At 38.7% G+C, this 13422-nt stretch overlaps 1 protein-coding gene across 6 annotated transcripts in view; it reads left to right on the top strand.

Moving 5' to 3' along the window:
* Nucleotides 1-13422, top strand: part of ROBO2 (roundabout guidance receptor 2) — a 459676-nt gene that overhangs the window by 441660 nt on the left and 4594 nt on the right. For 3 of the 6 annotated variants that reach the window (XM_082046748.1, XM_082046747.1, XM_082046746.1), the window contains 2 exons: nt 2578-2748; nt 9764-10024. In XM_082046748.1, the coding sequence (XP_081902874.1) occupies nt 2578-2748; nt 9764-10024 (432 nt within the window). The remainder of the gene's footprint in view (nt 1-2577; nt 2749-9763; nt 10025-13422) is intronic. The other 3 variants (XM_082046751.1, XM_082046750.1, XM_082046749.1) reach the window with 1 other exon arrangement.

Here is a 13422-nt window from a genome sequence, read left to right as displayed (position 1 = left end):
CAGGGATCGATCAGACATGTCTGTTATGGATCTGCTGCTCCACAGCAGCCTCCTCAGAGTGCACAATGGTGTTTTGTAGTGGAGAAGCAGCAGAATTATTTCTGTTCATGGCTCTGGAGGGAATCTGAAGGTCCTGACTCTTTACTCCTTTGCAGTCTGGACACTTGTTTTCACCCCATGAGAACAACTGTGAAATATTCTCACCGACAGCAAGGAGAAGTTAAATTTGATAGCCACACGTGGGTGTGTGTGATTGCCAAGCAGAAGAGGTGCTGGTAAATCCAGGCACAAGGTGTCTCTCCTGCCAGACACTTTGATTCCAGTTTCCAGAAGCCATCATGTGGTGTGCCAAGCAGTTTTCCTCTTTAACACCCTTGAGAAATTAAATCAAGAGTTAGTGGATTCATCCTTGTCTCCACTTACACACTGTAAATCTACTGCAGAGAGTCTGACACTGCTCAACAGTTCTTACTGGAAGGGCTGCATACAAATACAAGTTGCTGTAATCAGATATTAGGTGCATTGGAAAATGTGTTTTGGGAGCCTGCACATCATTTGTGTTTGCCCCAGGTCTGATTTAGGTCAGTGCTATTTACTTACCCTCATTTTCATGGAGGGATAAAAGATAGAATGCTTGGTGTGGTTTGGTTTGGTTTGGTTTGGTTTTTTCGAATCTGAATAAATAATCACGTTTCTTTAGTCAAGAGTAAGCGTGAAGAATCTTCATCCTGCACTCACTAGTTGCACTTGCATGTTACGAGTTTAATTTTGCAAAACTTCTGTGCAATGTGCTGTGAGCTAGGATGGAATTTCAAACTCATATCTGAATTTCTTTGCATTAGTGGTATTTTTAAAATCTTTTTAACAAAAAATTAAATATTTTGTCTATATTCATCTGCTGTTTTATCTTTCTCTTTGAAACGAGGGCTTGATCACTTGTCTTTGTTTGGCTGCAGCTGTGCCAGCTATAGAGGTTAATGTTTCCCCAAAATACCATTTCCGGAATTAGCTGCTTGGGTGGGTGTTCTGTAACCCATTTCAGTTAAAATGAGCCAGGTTAGCAAAGGTATGCTTTTCATACCGGTTAAGTTCAATAGGGCTTATTTCAGTAGAGGAGAGCCAGGGAATGTCCACATGAGGGGCTCAAACTGGCAGCCTCTGACAGCTGACAGTGACATGCAGCTGGGAGACAATCCTGCCTAAGAGCAGTGTCCTCCTCAGGGTGCACATCAGTCAGAAGGTAGAAGAGCAAGCCTGAAACAGTCAGGAAATACCTGAAGTCAAATACCGAGACATTATTCTAAATGTGTATGCATTAACGTGAAACAGCGTGTTAGATTATGGTTGCTTTTTTCACTTTGCCCTCTTTTTGCACTATTTCAAATGGCGTAGTGGGCAGCATATTACTCTTCATTAGGCTTATCTAGATCAGGTTGTATATGATGGCATGCCGGAAGTAAGTGAATCTGTTAAAAAATTTTACTAGAAAACATAACTCACTGCAGGGTATATCCTGGTCTAAGTTAACCAGAAAATAAAAAAGCTCCTTATTATTTTGGGGTCAGTTGACCAGAAAAAATAAACAAACATTTTGCCACTTTCCATCAACAGGCTTATACATTCTCCAATGCAGATAGAGTTAAAGCAAGTAAGAATTTTAAGTACCAGTTTTAAACAAACAACAAAGTGTTAACATCCCCAAGATACTTGGCAAGAATGACATACAGAGGAAAGAAAGCAAGTAGAAGATTATGATCTTTAGTTTTCATCAGTTACTATTAAACAATAAGCTTAAATAACTGAATAAAAATATCAAAATAAGAGGAAGTGAATGTAGTAAATGAACTGTGCTCCTGTGGTTCATGCAGTGATGCTTTTAATGATCTGCTCCATAGAACAGGATCAAAGATAGTTTTTTTAAGAGAAACCATGTAGCTTGATTAACCTATATATGTAAAAATATCTGAGCAATAAATTCAGTCAAAATACATTATTTTTAACATATAAAAATACTGAAAATGAATGGGAAAATGTTGCTATTTAAATATACCCCCATTTTTATTTCTTGAGAAAAGATAGCCCTAAAGTATACAAACCTACATTGCTACATAGCTTTCAAAATCAGTTATGTTTATCTCACTGGAATTACTCCAGATATACAATGCATATAGGAGCCCCTAAAATGAAAATCTGGCTCAGCAAACATGAAGGTGGAAGGCAGGAGGAGATAAATTTGATATAATTGCAGAGCTGTTTTCCTTCCCTGCTCAAGGCCGAGGACTTGTTATGACACATCTGTTCAGCACACAGAGCAGGTAGGAGTTACATGGCATACAGTAGTTTTATCACAACAGATGGAATGATTTTAATTACAAAGTTAAAGACAAAAGAATGCCAAGTTTCTCACTTCGCTTGTGGTGTGTCTTAAAGCAGTTGTCATCAGTGTGTTCCTCAAGGGGACACTTGCTTGCCTCTGAGAGTTAGACCAGATTTAATATTTTGAAACAGGCATTAATAGAACAGCCCATTTCAAGGCAATAACATTTTTTCATCTGGTTTCTCTCTCTTTTTTTTTAGGCAAAGCATACCCTTCCTCTCAGAGACCTCGGCCGACCAGTCCTTTTTCCACTGACAGCAACACCAGTGCAGCTGTCAATCAGAGTCAGAGGCCGAGGCCCACTAAAAAACACAAGGGAGGACGGTTGGACCAACCCCCCTTGCCTCATCGTAGGGAGGGAATTACAGATGGTAAGTGTTGAAGTGAAGTCCCTGACGAAAACCTGGAACAAGCAGGTGTGCAGAGTGGGAGAACGTGGAGCAATCTTTTAAGGAATATACTTTAAAGTGAATTACTTGTTTGTTGAAGTGGGGTCCCCAGGTTGCCATGTGAGCAATATTGCAATGCTAGCAGTATGGAGCTCAGTTAAGGGAGTTTTCAAGCAGCCTTTCTTCACTTCAGCTCTAAACGTGTTAGGATCTCATAGATTTCCTCAGATCCCTATATAAATCTTACCAAAAAACGACTGCATTGCACCTGGGTTCACATGAGAAAATTTAACATTAAATGAAAATAGCTGCCAGCAGCAGTAGCAGCATGCTGTGAATTCCTAAGCATAAGGCCAGTCCTATGATGCCCTGTTTGGTTTATGCTGTTTTTGACAGCCACCCAACAGCTATAACAATACGTACCATGTTTGGTTTGGTTTGTTGTTTTTTTTTTCCCATTATTCCTCCTCATGTCGTGTCCGTGCTGCTTCATTCCTGACATCCAGCGACCTCGGTGACTTTGTTTCCCTCTTTAACATCTTCACTTCTCTATGACCACTGCTTCCCATCTGGAAATTCTGCTCTTATAATGACTCAGATCAGCTCAATCTTGCATTATCTTTGTCTGTTCCCTCTTGGCTTTGGCAAAAGATGCAATTGCTGCTTGTTGCTCTCTGAGGAGGACTGGATACCTCCCTCTCATTTCTTATGATCTCTGGCCTGGCCCCTAGGTGTTGAAATGATTAGAGATCAGAAGCAGGTAAAAGTGAATGGAAATGGAAAAACAGTATTAAAGGAACCACTAAGAATGTCTATAATGCCATGCAGATGGGGATGTGATCACTTTCTTCATGCTGACATCTCTTTCAGTGTTCAAAGCAGGGCAATTCTGAGAGCTAGACTGTCTCACCGGCCTCAGTGACTCTTGTAACACTATCTGGACCACTGGAATGGGTGTGATGCCAGTGAAGGTATTTCCCAATCTTAAGTACACCTTGACAAATCTTCCAGTGTATGGGAAGGTGTAAAAATAATAATTAAAAAAAAAAAAAGACTTTATATTTTAGTAAAAATATCCTCCTTATTATAGTAAAAATGACTTGAGAATCATAGAATAACTGGAGTTGGAAGGGACCCATAAGGGTCATCAAGTCTAACTCCCTTCAGTATCTTCTTTGGACAGGTAACGTAATAAATACATTTCATAGGGAGTATTTTTAGTTTGGTTTATTTATAACGTGCTCTTTATTACCCTAGGTATATATAACCGCTTGCAATGTGGACTGCGGCCACTAAAATGACCAGAGCTCTCCTGTCACTCATGTTATCAGGTGTACAGATACTATTTTGTAGTATGTTCTGACAGATTCCTTGTTTGTCAGACCACAAGGGTGGAGAACACATTCCAGAAGTACAAGTCTTCACCAAAGGGGTTATCGTTACATCTCATGCTCTATGGTTCATCCTTGCTAACATATTATTTGGGGGAACAGCTTAAAGTAGCTCAAACTCCACTCATCTGGATCTGAATTTAAGCATTAATGCCTTCCCCTTCTGGATATATTCCAGAGACCTCCTTGCTACAAAGATCCATTAAATAGATGTGTCTGTGAGAATAGTTACTGGAAATTGTGGTACAGGCAATACTCTTTCTGTGCATACATTGTCAACCCTTCTGCATGGCATATCCTGTCACCCCGAACTATGAGCCTTTTGGGTCACAAATTCTGTGTACATGAGATATTATAGTGCATTCAGTATGGTAGGATCTTAATCCTTCTGGTTTTGAGTACTATTGCTATAGGAATGTTTAACAATGAAGTGGGTACCAGAAAATTAATGGGAATCCAGTTCAAGTCATGAAACAGATGGAAGTGTGACTCCACAGGGAGTGCCTCTATCATAAAATCTGGCTTTGTTTTAAATGAGTGAAAGAGATCCGATTTTAAGATTTATTTTAAAAGAGGAGTCTCCTATTGTCTTTTATTTATTCTTCATAAAATAGTATTCATATTGGAGTTTCATAAATTTGAGTCAGAATACCAATGGTATACTATTCCCTTCAATAATCCAGTTCTCAGGGTAGAGCAGTAACTATAACAGCTTTCAGGCTTTTTAGCCTAATGCTTGTCTGTTATAAACCTAGTTAAAATGCTTACTATATGGTCCAAACATTTTTAATGGTCTGGAGTAATAGAATATTCTTTCCCATCCTCACCACAGGAACAAACACACACAAATTGCACAGTTTTTCCACTTCAGCTCTCATGAATATGAGTCATTAACATGTAAGGGCAATTGTGAGTCAGATTTAAATTTGCAAAAGAACGTTTGTCAGTTAAGGAAGCTAAAGATTGCTGTTGCCATATGTGTGATGTAAACAAACTGAATTTAGGATCCTTTGGTACACAGAAATTAAAAATTGTAACTGGATGCTTTGTGTGGAGTATTGCAGTAAACTTTACAAAGGGAGACAATACTATTATGCTTAAGCTCCAGGTAGTAAAGGAAAGTAGGAGAACCTGGGATGGGTCCAGCAAATCTGAGCCCTAATCCAGGCCATTCCATTCAGCCCTGGGCCATCCTGATTTCACTGGAATGCGTGACTAAACATTTTTTCCTGTTTTTGAGATGTCTTTAGTCCATTCCCTTACAACTGCTTTCTCTTGGATTTGTCATATGAGAACATACTTAGTTTGTCAGTTGTCTTCAAATTCACAAGTTGGATGAATCCTAGCATCCTGTGCTTAAGTCTCATCACATACTGTGTATCTGTCATTTTAAATTTTCATTGACCAAGAAAGCTCCATGTCCTTTCTCTGCCCATTCCTGTCCACATCCTGAGCACTTCCTCCTTGTTAACTGTAATCATGTGGGACAGTGCAAAAAGCCTAAGAAACTATAATATTTAACGCATAGCACAGATGTCAGACTCTGTAAGCACATGGAAGGTCCAACTTCATGCTTTTGACAGCAATTCACACAAATCCCCTAAAAGCCTACTTCTTCATTTTCATCAGTCACAGGTCAGATTCCTCTAGATGCTGACTCTAGATTGAGTCTTTGTATCTGTCTTGCTATACAATTGGTTTTAACTTCTGCATCCTAGAAGACCACAGAGACAACAACAAATCCACAGGGGAAGAATAGTTTATGAATCCCTCAAATGAGGAAAGCCTCATTCTGAGCTCAGAGTCCACCATAAAAACAACAAAAAATACTTTTAGTTCTAGTGCTTAAGGAATAATTTGTTTTTCTAGAAACAATATATTCCTGAACTGCAGAACAGTGGGGTCTGTCATATAGGTGGTAGCATGGCAACTGATGAATGAAGTTAAAAGCTCTTCCTTAGCTGAGCATGATGGTTAAAAACAAAATAAAACAAAACAAAGAGGAGGTGGAAGGGAAATATGGTTAGGGGTTAAAAAGGAGAACTGGATCATAAGCTTTCTATTAGCTTTACCACTGACTTGCTATCATGTCTTGCAAGTCATTTATTACTAAGGTAGATCACCATACAGGAGATGCTTACCTTCTGATGCTAGAAAGTGGTTCAGAGTTTCATTAAATGTCACAGTCATTATCACCCCTAGGAAAACAAATCACTGCACAGATAGAAAGGGATGTCCTTAAACTTGTAGGTTCTATAACTTGCTGCTTTTTTTCCAGTTAATAATGAGAGGCTGTGCCAAAGCTTGACTGGTGCCTGATTCATTTGGCCAATGCTCTGCTTTCTGAAGGAGGGCTGGAGTAATCCCAGGCCAAACATCTATCTGCCTCTTATCAGGCACTCTGATGTCCTACAGCTTCTCAGTCACAATCCCTCCATTACTAAATCAATAAGACCATCACTTTCCCACCAATGCACTTATAAATTGCCTTGCAGGTTTGATAATCCTGCCATTAGAAGATGCAAGTTGTAGTCTGGATGACATTGCACTGGCCTAGTAAGTGACTAGCTCACTGTGTGTTTTCAGGTGTTTTACCTGGCACTTGGAAGATAAATGTAATTTAGATGGAGGTACAGTGATAATCAGTGATAGCACTCTGGATATCTGCACTGAAAATCCTGCTGAAGTCCCTAAATTTCTAGATTGAAAACTTCTCTGAAGTGATTGACATGAGGGAATGACTTGGCTTGCCTCTATGTGGTAGTAAGTCTGCCTGTTAAGAACTGAGGCTACTAACTCATGTGGTCTCTGTTACCCATTAACTAGTAATCAAAATGCCAACCACTAACCATTATTTATGTGCACACTCACAAGTATGTGTGGAGACGTGCACAGTCACATATGGACATGTTTGGGAAGGGAGAGGAGAGAGTGTTCTCTGTGGCACTGGAGGAAGAAACTCATTACTCCAGATATACAGGGTCTTTATGTATGACCAGGCAAGATAACTGAGCATATTTAGTAATTTACCTAAGTCAGAATATTTACACTACTGGATTTAAGTTGTAGAGGAAATAAAAAGCCACATTTCCAAAAGAAGCTCACTTCCAGCTTCTTTTATTAAAAAGGAAAGATAGGTAACTGTTCTTTCAGATTGTCTCAGACACAGCTAACACAATTCAGAAGGTCTGTACTCAGGCTGGAGTCGGCTTACATTAATTTTGTAGTACCTGTAATTCTTCTGGAATTGTGTGAAGCTTCATTAGAAGATAAATTTTATTTTTTATTTCAACTCATTCACTGGTCTAAAACAGGCAATGAACTTTACAAATAGGGTTTTTCATTTCACTTCTATGCATAAGGCAATAATCAAGCCTGTTTTGTGGGTGAATAAAAGCAAAGAATCAGGTTAACAGTAGATCAGCAGCATAAGTCTACAGTAATTCCAGGAGTTGCAGCTAACTCTAGAACATGCAGTATGGCTTAAGTACAAAAGCTACTTTTCTTCTCAGTATCTAATTAATAACAAGTATTAGATATAAATTTCTGTAGAAGGGCACTGAATGTTAAGAAGTTTAGTACTGCAATATTTTTAACAGGTTTTTTTTGCTATGATGCTACTTAAAAATTTTGTTTATATTGAATGGTAAATATTTTATCTTGGAAAATTGCATTGTCAGATGTCATGTTATGAGTCTGTTTATTGGATTCAATGCATCTCCATAAAGTGCTTATAAATCACAACTTCAGTAACCTCTATTTCAGATTGCATAAGCAGATGCCAGTGTTGTGGTTCTGTACATTAACTGGTTATGATCGCAATAAAATCAATTATAAGAAATGCCGTTTTGGAAGCCAACACTATAAAGCAATTTTAACATTGGCAAGCTCCCATACCCTCCTGCTTCCACACACAGTAACTCAAGTATAGTCATTGTCATGAAAGGTCACATCTATATTCATAACTAAAAATTTCTCATATAAATTAGTGCTGAACATAAAGCATACACCAGACTCACTGACAGATTACTAGGAGGCTGTTTCAGCCAGAAGATAGATATCTTAATCTGGGCTATAGCACTTCAGCTGTGAACAAAGGTACGGAAGGAACATCAGATACAACTTCTTTCCCATGTAGACACAAATAACCCACACATCCTTGTTTATCTGTAAAAGATGAAGTTGGCTGGGATGGTATCTCAGCAACTCCGGAAGTATTTCTGCCCGTTACATGAGGTATAACTATCACCTCTCACAGCAAGGACATGAAAAAAAAGTCTGTGGAGCATTATATAAAGCCAGATTACAGACTTCAAAGTAATTCCCTCCAAAGGCCTCCTCACCAGCTTATAAAATGAATTTCAGTTTTGCTAGAGTTATAAACATCACTTTCCTGTGGGCAAAGCAGAGGTTTGCTTTTCAGTGTCTGTAATTGAGCCAGGTTCAATTCCTTGACAAACATAAAACTAGAAAGCAGGACAGACCTATATGTAATGTAAACTAATATAGGTTAAGTGAAGTTGGTGGTGCTGCTGCACAGATTTGATTTGGCTATGCATTGCCTAAATTATCAACAAATGTTCTATGTAAAAAATGGGTATCCAATATGCGAGAGTGTTCATTTAAAGGTACTTCCCTTTTCGGATTTTTTTTTTCCTTAAGTAATCTGAGGGTTTTCTGGACTGTTGTAAATCTATCATAGTTAACATGAAAATCTTACATTTAGAATGATAATTATCCAGAGTCTATAATTACCTTGAGTCAAGGACCAATAAACAAAATGTAGTTTTGCTTTCACAAATGCGATTAGAAGCTTGATCTTCAGTTCTACAAGCATCTAGGTAGCCCAAGTGATAAACTTGAAAAGGACAGGAATTGGTTAGAGACCTGGCAAGTGTCTTTCAGTGTTCAGCTGAAGTTGAAGTTGTATTTTGATGGGTTATATTTGCAAGACTGCTAAGCTTAAGAGTGGCCATCCTCTTGAATGTGAAGTCTCTATATCTTGGCTGAACTTTCAAATAGTACTAGAATAAAATACTCACCCATTGTTTGGTGGTTCCATTTAAATATGCATTTTTCACAGATTTGTTGGTGCTTTTTCAATGAAAGTAGGTTTTGCAAATATTTTTTTCCCAACATTTTTGTGGAATTTGATTCATCTTGATAGAGTTGCATATTTAGATTTTGAGTTTGAAACTCAAGCTGAAAGTGAAGCCCCAACATGGGGTGATGAAGCACATCTCAATATGATGGGAGGAAATTGTCAACCGGCACAGATCAGTTTTTCTTAATTGTTTGCTGGTTCTGAAAGGGTCAGCCGGAGTATTCCCCACAGAGAATAAATCCCATGCTTAGGAATGTAATTCAGGGCTCAGAGACTATTGATTTTTATGGACATTAAAGAGAGCTAGCAACACAGTAACCTGAATAAAAAAACTAGCAGAAGGTAAAAACGCATTTCTGATTAACATGACATTTCCTCCTTTTAAAATCAGCAAATGAAGTGATTCGTGGCGTGTGCAAGAGACTTTTCTTTTCAGCATCAAACAGACCTTCTGTTTCAATTAAAAAAATCAGTTCATCTAAATCTTATTCACATTTTTTAGATCTTCCACCACCACCCGACCCGCCCCCTGGTCAGGGTTTAAGGCAGCAAATAGTCCCCGGCCAGCGCGGAGGCTCGGCAGAGAGGAAAGGAAGCTCTCTTGAGAGGCAGCATGCACCGAACGTAGATGAAACAAAGAGCTCCCTGGACCGGCAAGCTAGGACGTCACTAGAGTGGCAGCGGCAAACCCAGGAGTGGATAAGCTCTACAGATCGCCAAGAGGATTTCAGGAAAGCCCAACACAAACAAGCCTTCGGATCAGGTGCGTGGGGGCTGCACCAGCCGAGGCGATGCAAGCGGCTTCTTGACGCTTCCCAGCTGAGGGTTTCTGTACCTGGCAGGACGCTAGGGTCACCTCACGCCCCTCTGTGCCTGTGCTGCCGAGGCCCAGGCTGGAAAATAAGAAAAGGCAAAGTGAAATGAGAGCTTGTGATCCATGTACTTTCCCTCCTGCAACAATGAAATCTCATTAGCACCTAACTCGGTGTATTCTTTACGGTGTTTTGGCATTAATAATGTTGTCAAGCATAGCAGTGGAAAAAACAAGAGCAGTTTCAGGCAGACAGGGAAGGAGACACCGTTTTTTGGAGTCTTTTCAGTTAGATGTTATTTATTTGTACATACAGGGCCATATTTTCTTGTTCTTTAAACCTGCTTCTAGATTGGCAGCAGTGGTTTTTGCATGTCTACAAGCAGGCTGATCCTTCTGAGCTACTGACATTCTTTCCAGCTGTATTTATAACCCCGTCTTCTGCTTATTCAAGGGTATGACAAAGTAACATTCATCTCTTAGGCCCAGCAAGATGACAGCACAGGTTCTCACCTTTATACAGGACCTGCTCATTGCCAAGTGCTGACTTTATCTCCTAAATGGATTTCAAGTCTGTAAAAATATATTCAGGAGGAGATGCTGAGCTGGACTTGTACTTCTACAATATTTGCAGATTCCTTCTCTTAGCCTGACTTCAAGTAAAAGCTGCTGTTTCATGTCCCCTTACTAGTGGTTTAAGCCACTAATCACATCATCCCAGTGCTGATTAGAGTGACACAAGAGAACAATTAAGAAGATTAAAAAAAAAATACTGTATGCTTTCTATAGGGCTACACTGTTTCTTCAAGTATGTGTGTAGTTTCCAGAGTGACACTAGTGGTACTCAAATTATCCCTATTTTTCTTGATTTTATTCTATTATTAATGCTCCTTGTTAATATAGCACACTAACATCAATGATATTCTGAAAAAAAAAATAGTAGTATGCAGGCAAACCTGTAATGGAGGCAGAATTTACTGAATAAAGTCCTGGGAAATATTGCTAGCCATATTTAAAATGCAAATATTTTAAATACATTGGGTATTTTAAAATATAACAATAATGATACCCTGAAAATGCCTTAATCTTTCAGCTGCATAAATAACTGAGTGGTTGTTCATGTTGTGAAATGATGATGTGAAGTTGCAGTTTAAAAATAGTGTGTGAAATTCGTGCTACTTGGTGAAATGGCAATTTTAATTACATTGTGTACAAGATGTACAAACACATAGAAAATAGCCTAAATATACTTCATACATCTCATTTATTTGTAAATTATTATTAAGGATGCTTCTCTGACCTGGTTAGCAAGAACTCCCCTTCCTTTCCTTTGCTTCATAAGTGTGCAAATAGAAGTTGTCAGTTACTCTGTGATACAGAGGGTATATACAGTAGTCAGATTCCCACCCTGCAGGACTTGCATCTATCTGTCTTTAACAAAAACAACTTGATCTTGACACTTCCAGTGCCCTACACAAGCATTGAATTTAGGGCTGGAGTGACTACAGGTATCTTCTTCTTGTCAAATTCAGGATGACCAGAGAAACTGCATATCCTTTATGCATGACAAAGGATTCCTCTCGGAGATATTACAGTTTTACCCTGGTGGGAGGGTTCATAAATTTTGTGCACAATGTGGGCCAGGGCTTTATATCTGTCTATCTTCTCATCCCAGCTTCTTGCACTACAGCTTTCTTGCTTTGTATTCTTTTCTCTGGTAGATTTAAAAAAGACTGTTCTTGTGTCGGATGCTTATTTATATGGGGGGTTTTAATAATATTAGTTGTTCTTCTTCCCTTTTCCTTTGTTAATGACAAAAATCTCTGGAAATCTACTCTGTCCCGGTTTTCAATATATTTCCAAAAGGAGTTATTATTAGCTATCAGATTCCAGAAAATAGCTATTTTGCGGCTTAGGGGGCTTTATTCAGACATTACCAAGCTGTGAGTGAAATTTGAAAGCAAGACCTTTGGTTTGATGTTGAATAGAATAAAAATACCTAATTTTGAGAACTGTGTTTCCACTGTTTGCTTTCAATATAAACAACATCACTGAGTTCATGCCAATGACTGCATTGTGGAACCACAGTTACAGCACATCAAATAAAACATCCTCAGCTACCCTTCTAAAGAAAGTAGTGATAGATCAAGTGACAATAGTTTTGATAATATTAAAAGCCTTTTGGTTACCTTATGGATTATATAAACATGGTTACACACATATACCCTGATTTCATAGAGGCTAAAATTGTATCTTCAATGTAAAGGCTCAGTATTTCAAAGAGAAAGGAGTCGGCAAAGCCTTTCCACATTCTTTGCAGGCCTGGGGCATGGGCCACTATTTTGAGTGTTTAATAAACGTGAGCCCATTCTAAGGACTTGGGACAACTGTCTTTCATGTGCCAGAATGTTGTGAAAAACTTTGCTTTTATTTTATGTCACAATTGCTTATTTTATGGATTGCATTTATTTCTGAGGGCACAACAGATAATTTAACACACCATATGCTCTATAATGATAATGCACTTTATATTTATTCATGGTCATTTTTTTTCACTATTTCATTGAACCCGAAGGAGGCCTTATCTTGAGTCCACAAACTAGAAAAACAAATCAATTGACCATATATGTCATCTTCAAACTCTTTGCAATACTAGTGACTTTTCTTTCCATCCTTTAAAAATGTATCCAGCTTTCTGCTAAACTGATTTATGCTGCTTGGTTTATTGCTGCCTTAATGCAAGCTGCTCCATATTTTAGCCAGCCTTTGGAAACCGCGTTTGCATCTGATTCTGTTGTTAGGGCTTGATACATAAAGAACAGGTAACATAATTTAGAAGGCTATGGCTGTTAAATTCCATTTTACTATGTCTTTTAAGCATTTCTTTATACTTGAGCAAGGACAGCAAACAAAACACTGATAATGCCATTACGTCCTGCAGTGCAAATATTCTGGTCCCTTGGGCAAGGCCAGAGTGAGATGCTTTGGCAGAGAAAGAAGTCAGCTGCCTGCCCTCTTCTGAAACAGATTTACCTTAAAAATGAGTTCTGCTCAATAGCTGATCACATGGGAAATTCCCATATCCTACTTACTTGTGCCAGTAGGCACAAAGAATGAAATCCTGGGTTTCTCACACAAATTTCTTCCCATTTAGCATTTCCGTAAGTTAATTGTGCCTCTGCTGCAGCCTTTGCAAAGGTTTCAAGATTGTGAATAAAAGCATTTTTATCTCCTCTTTCTTTCCAACCATGCCCACCTACTTTTCCTTCTGTGTTCCTTCCCTCTGTCAAAGAAAGTTGGTTTCTCCTCATCAGATTGCTTAAGAATGAAGACAATGGGAAAAGCAAAAT

The sequence above is a fragment of the Streptopelia decaocto genome, assembly GCF_964273445.1.
Source record: "Streptopelia decaocto genome assembly, chromosome: 1".
Lineage (NCBI taxonomy): Eukaryota > Metazoa > Chordata > Aves > Columbiformes > Columbidae > Streptopelia > Streptopelia decaocto.
The sequence above is the reverse complement of the archived record's forward strand: the minus strand, read 5'-3'. Positions and strand labels throughout refer to the sequence as shown.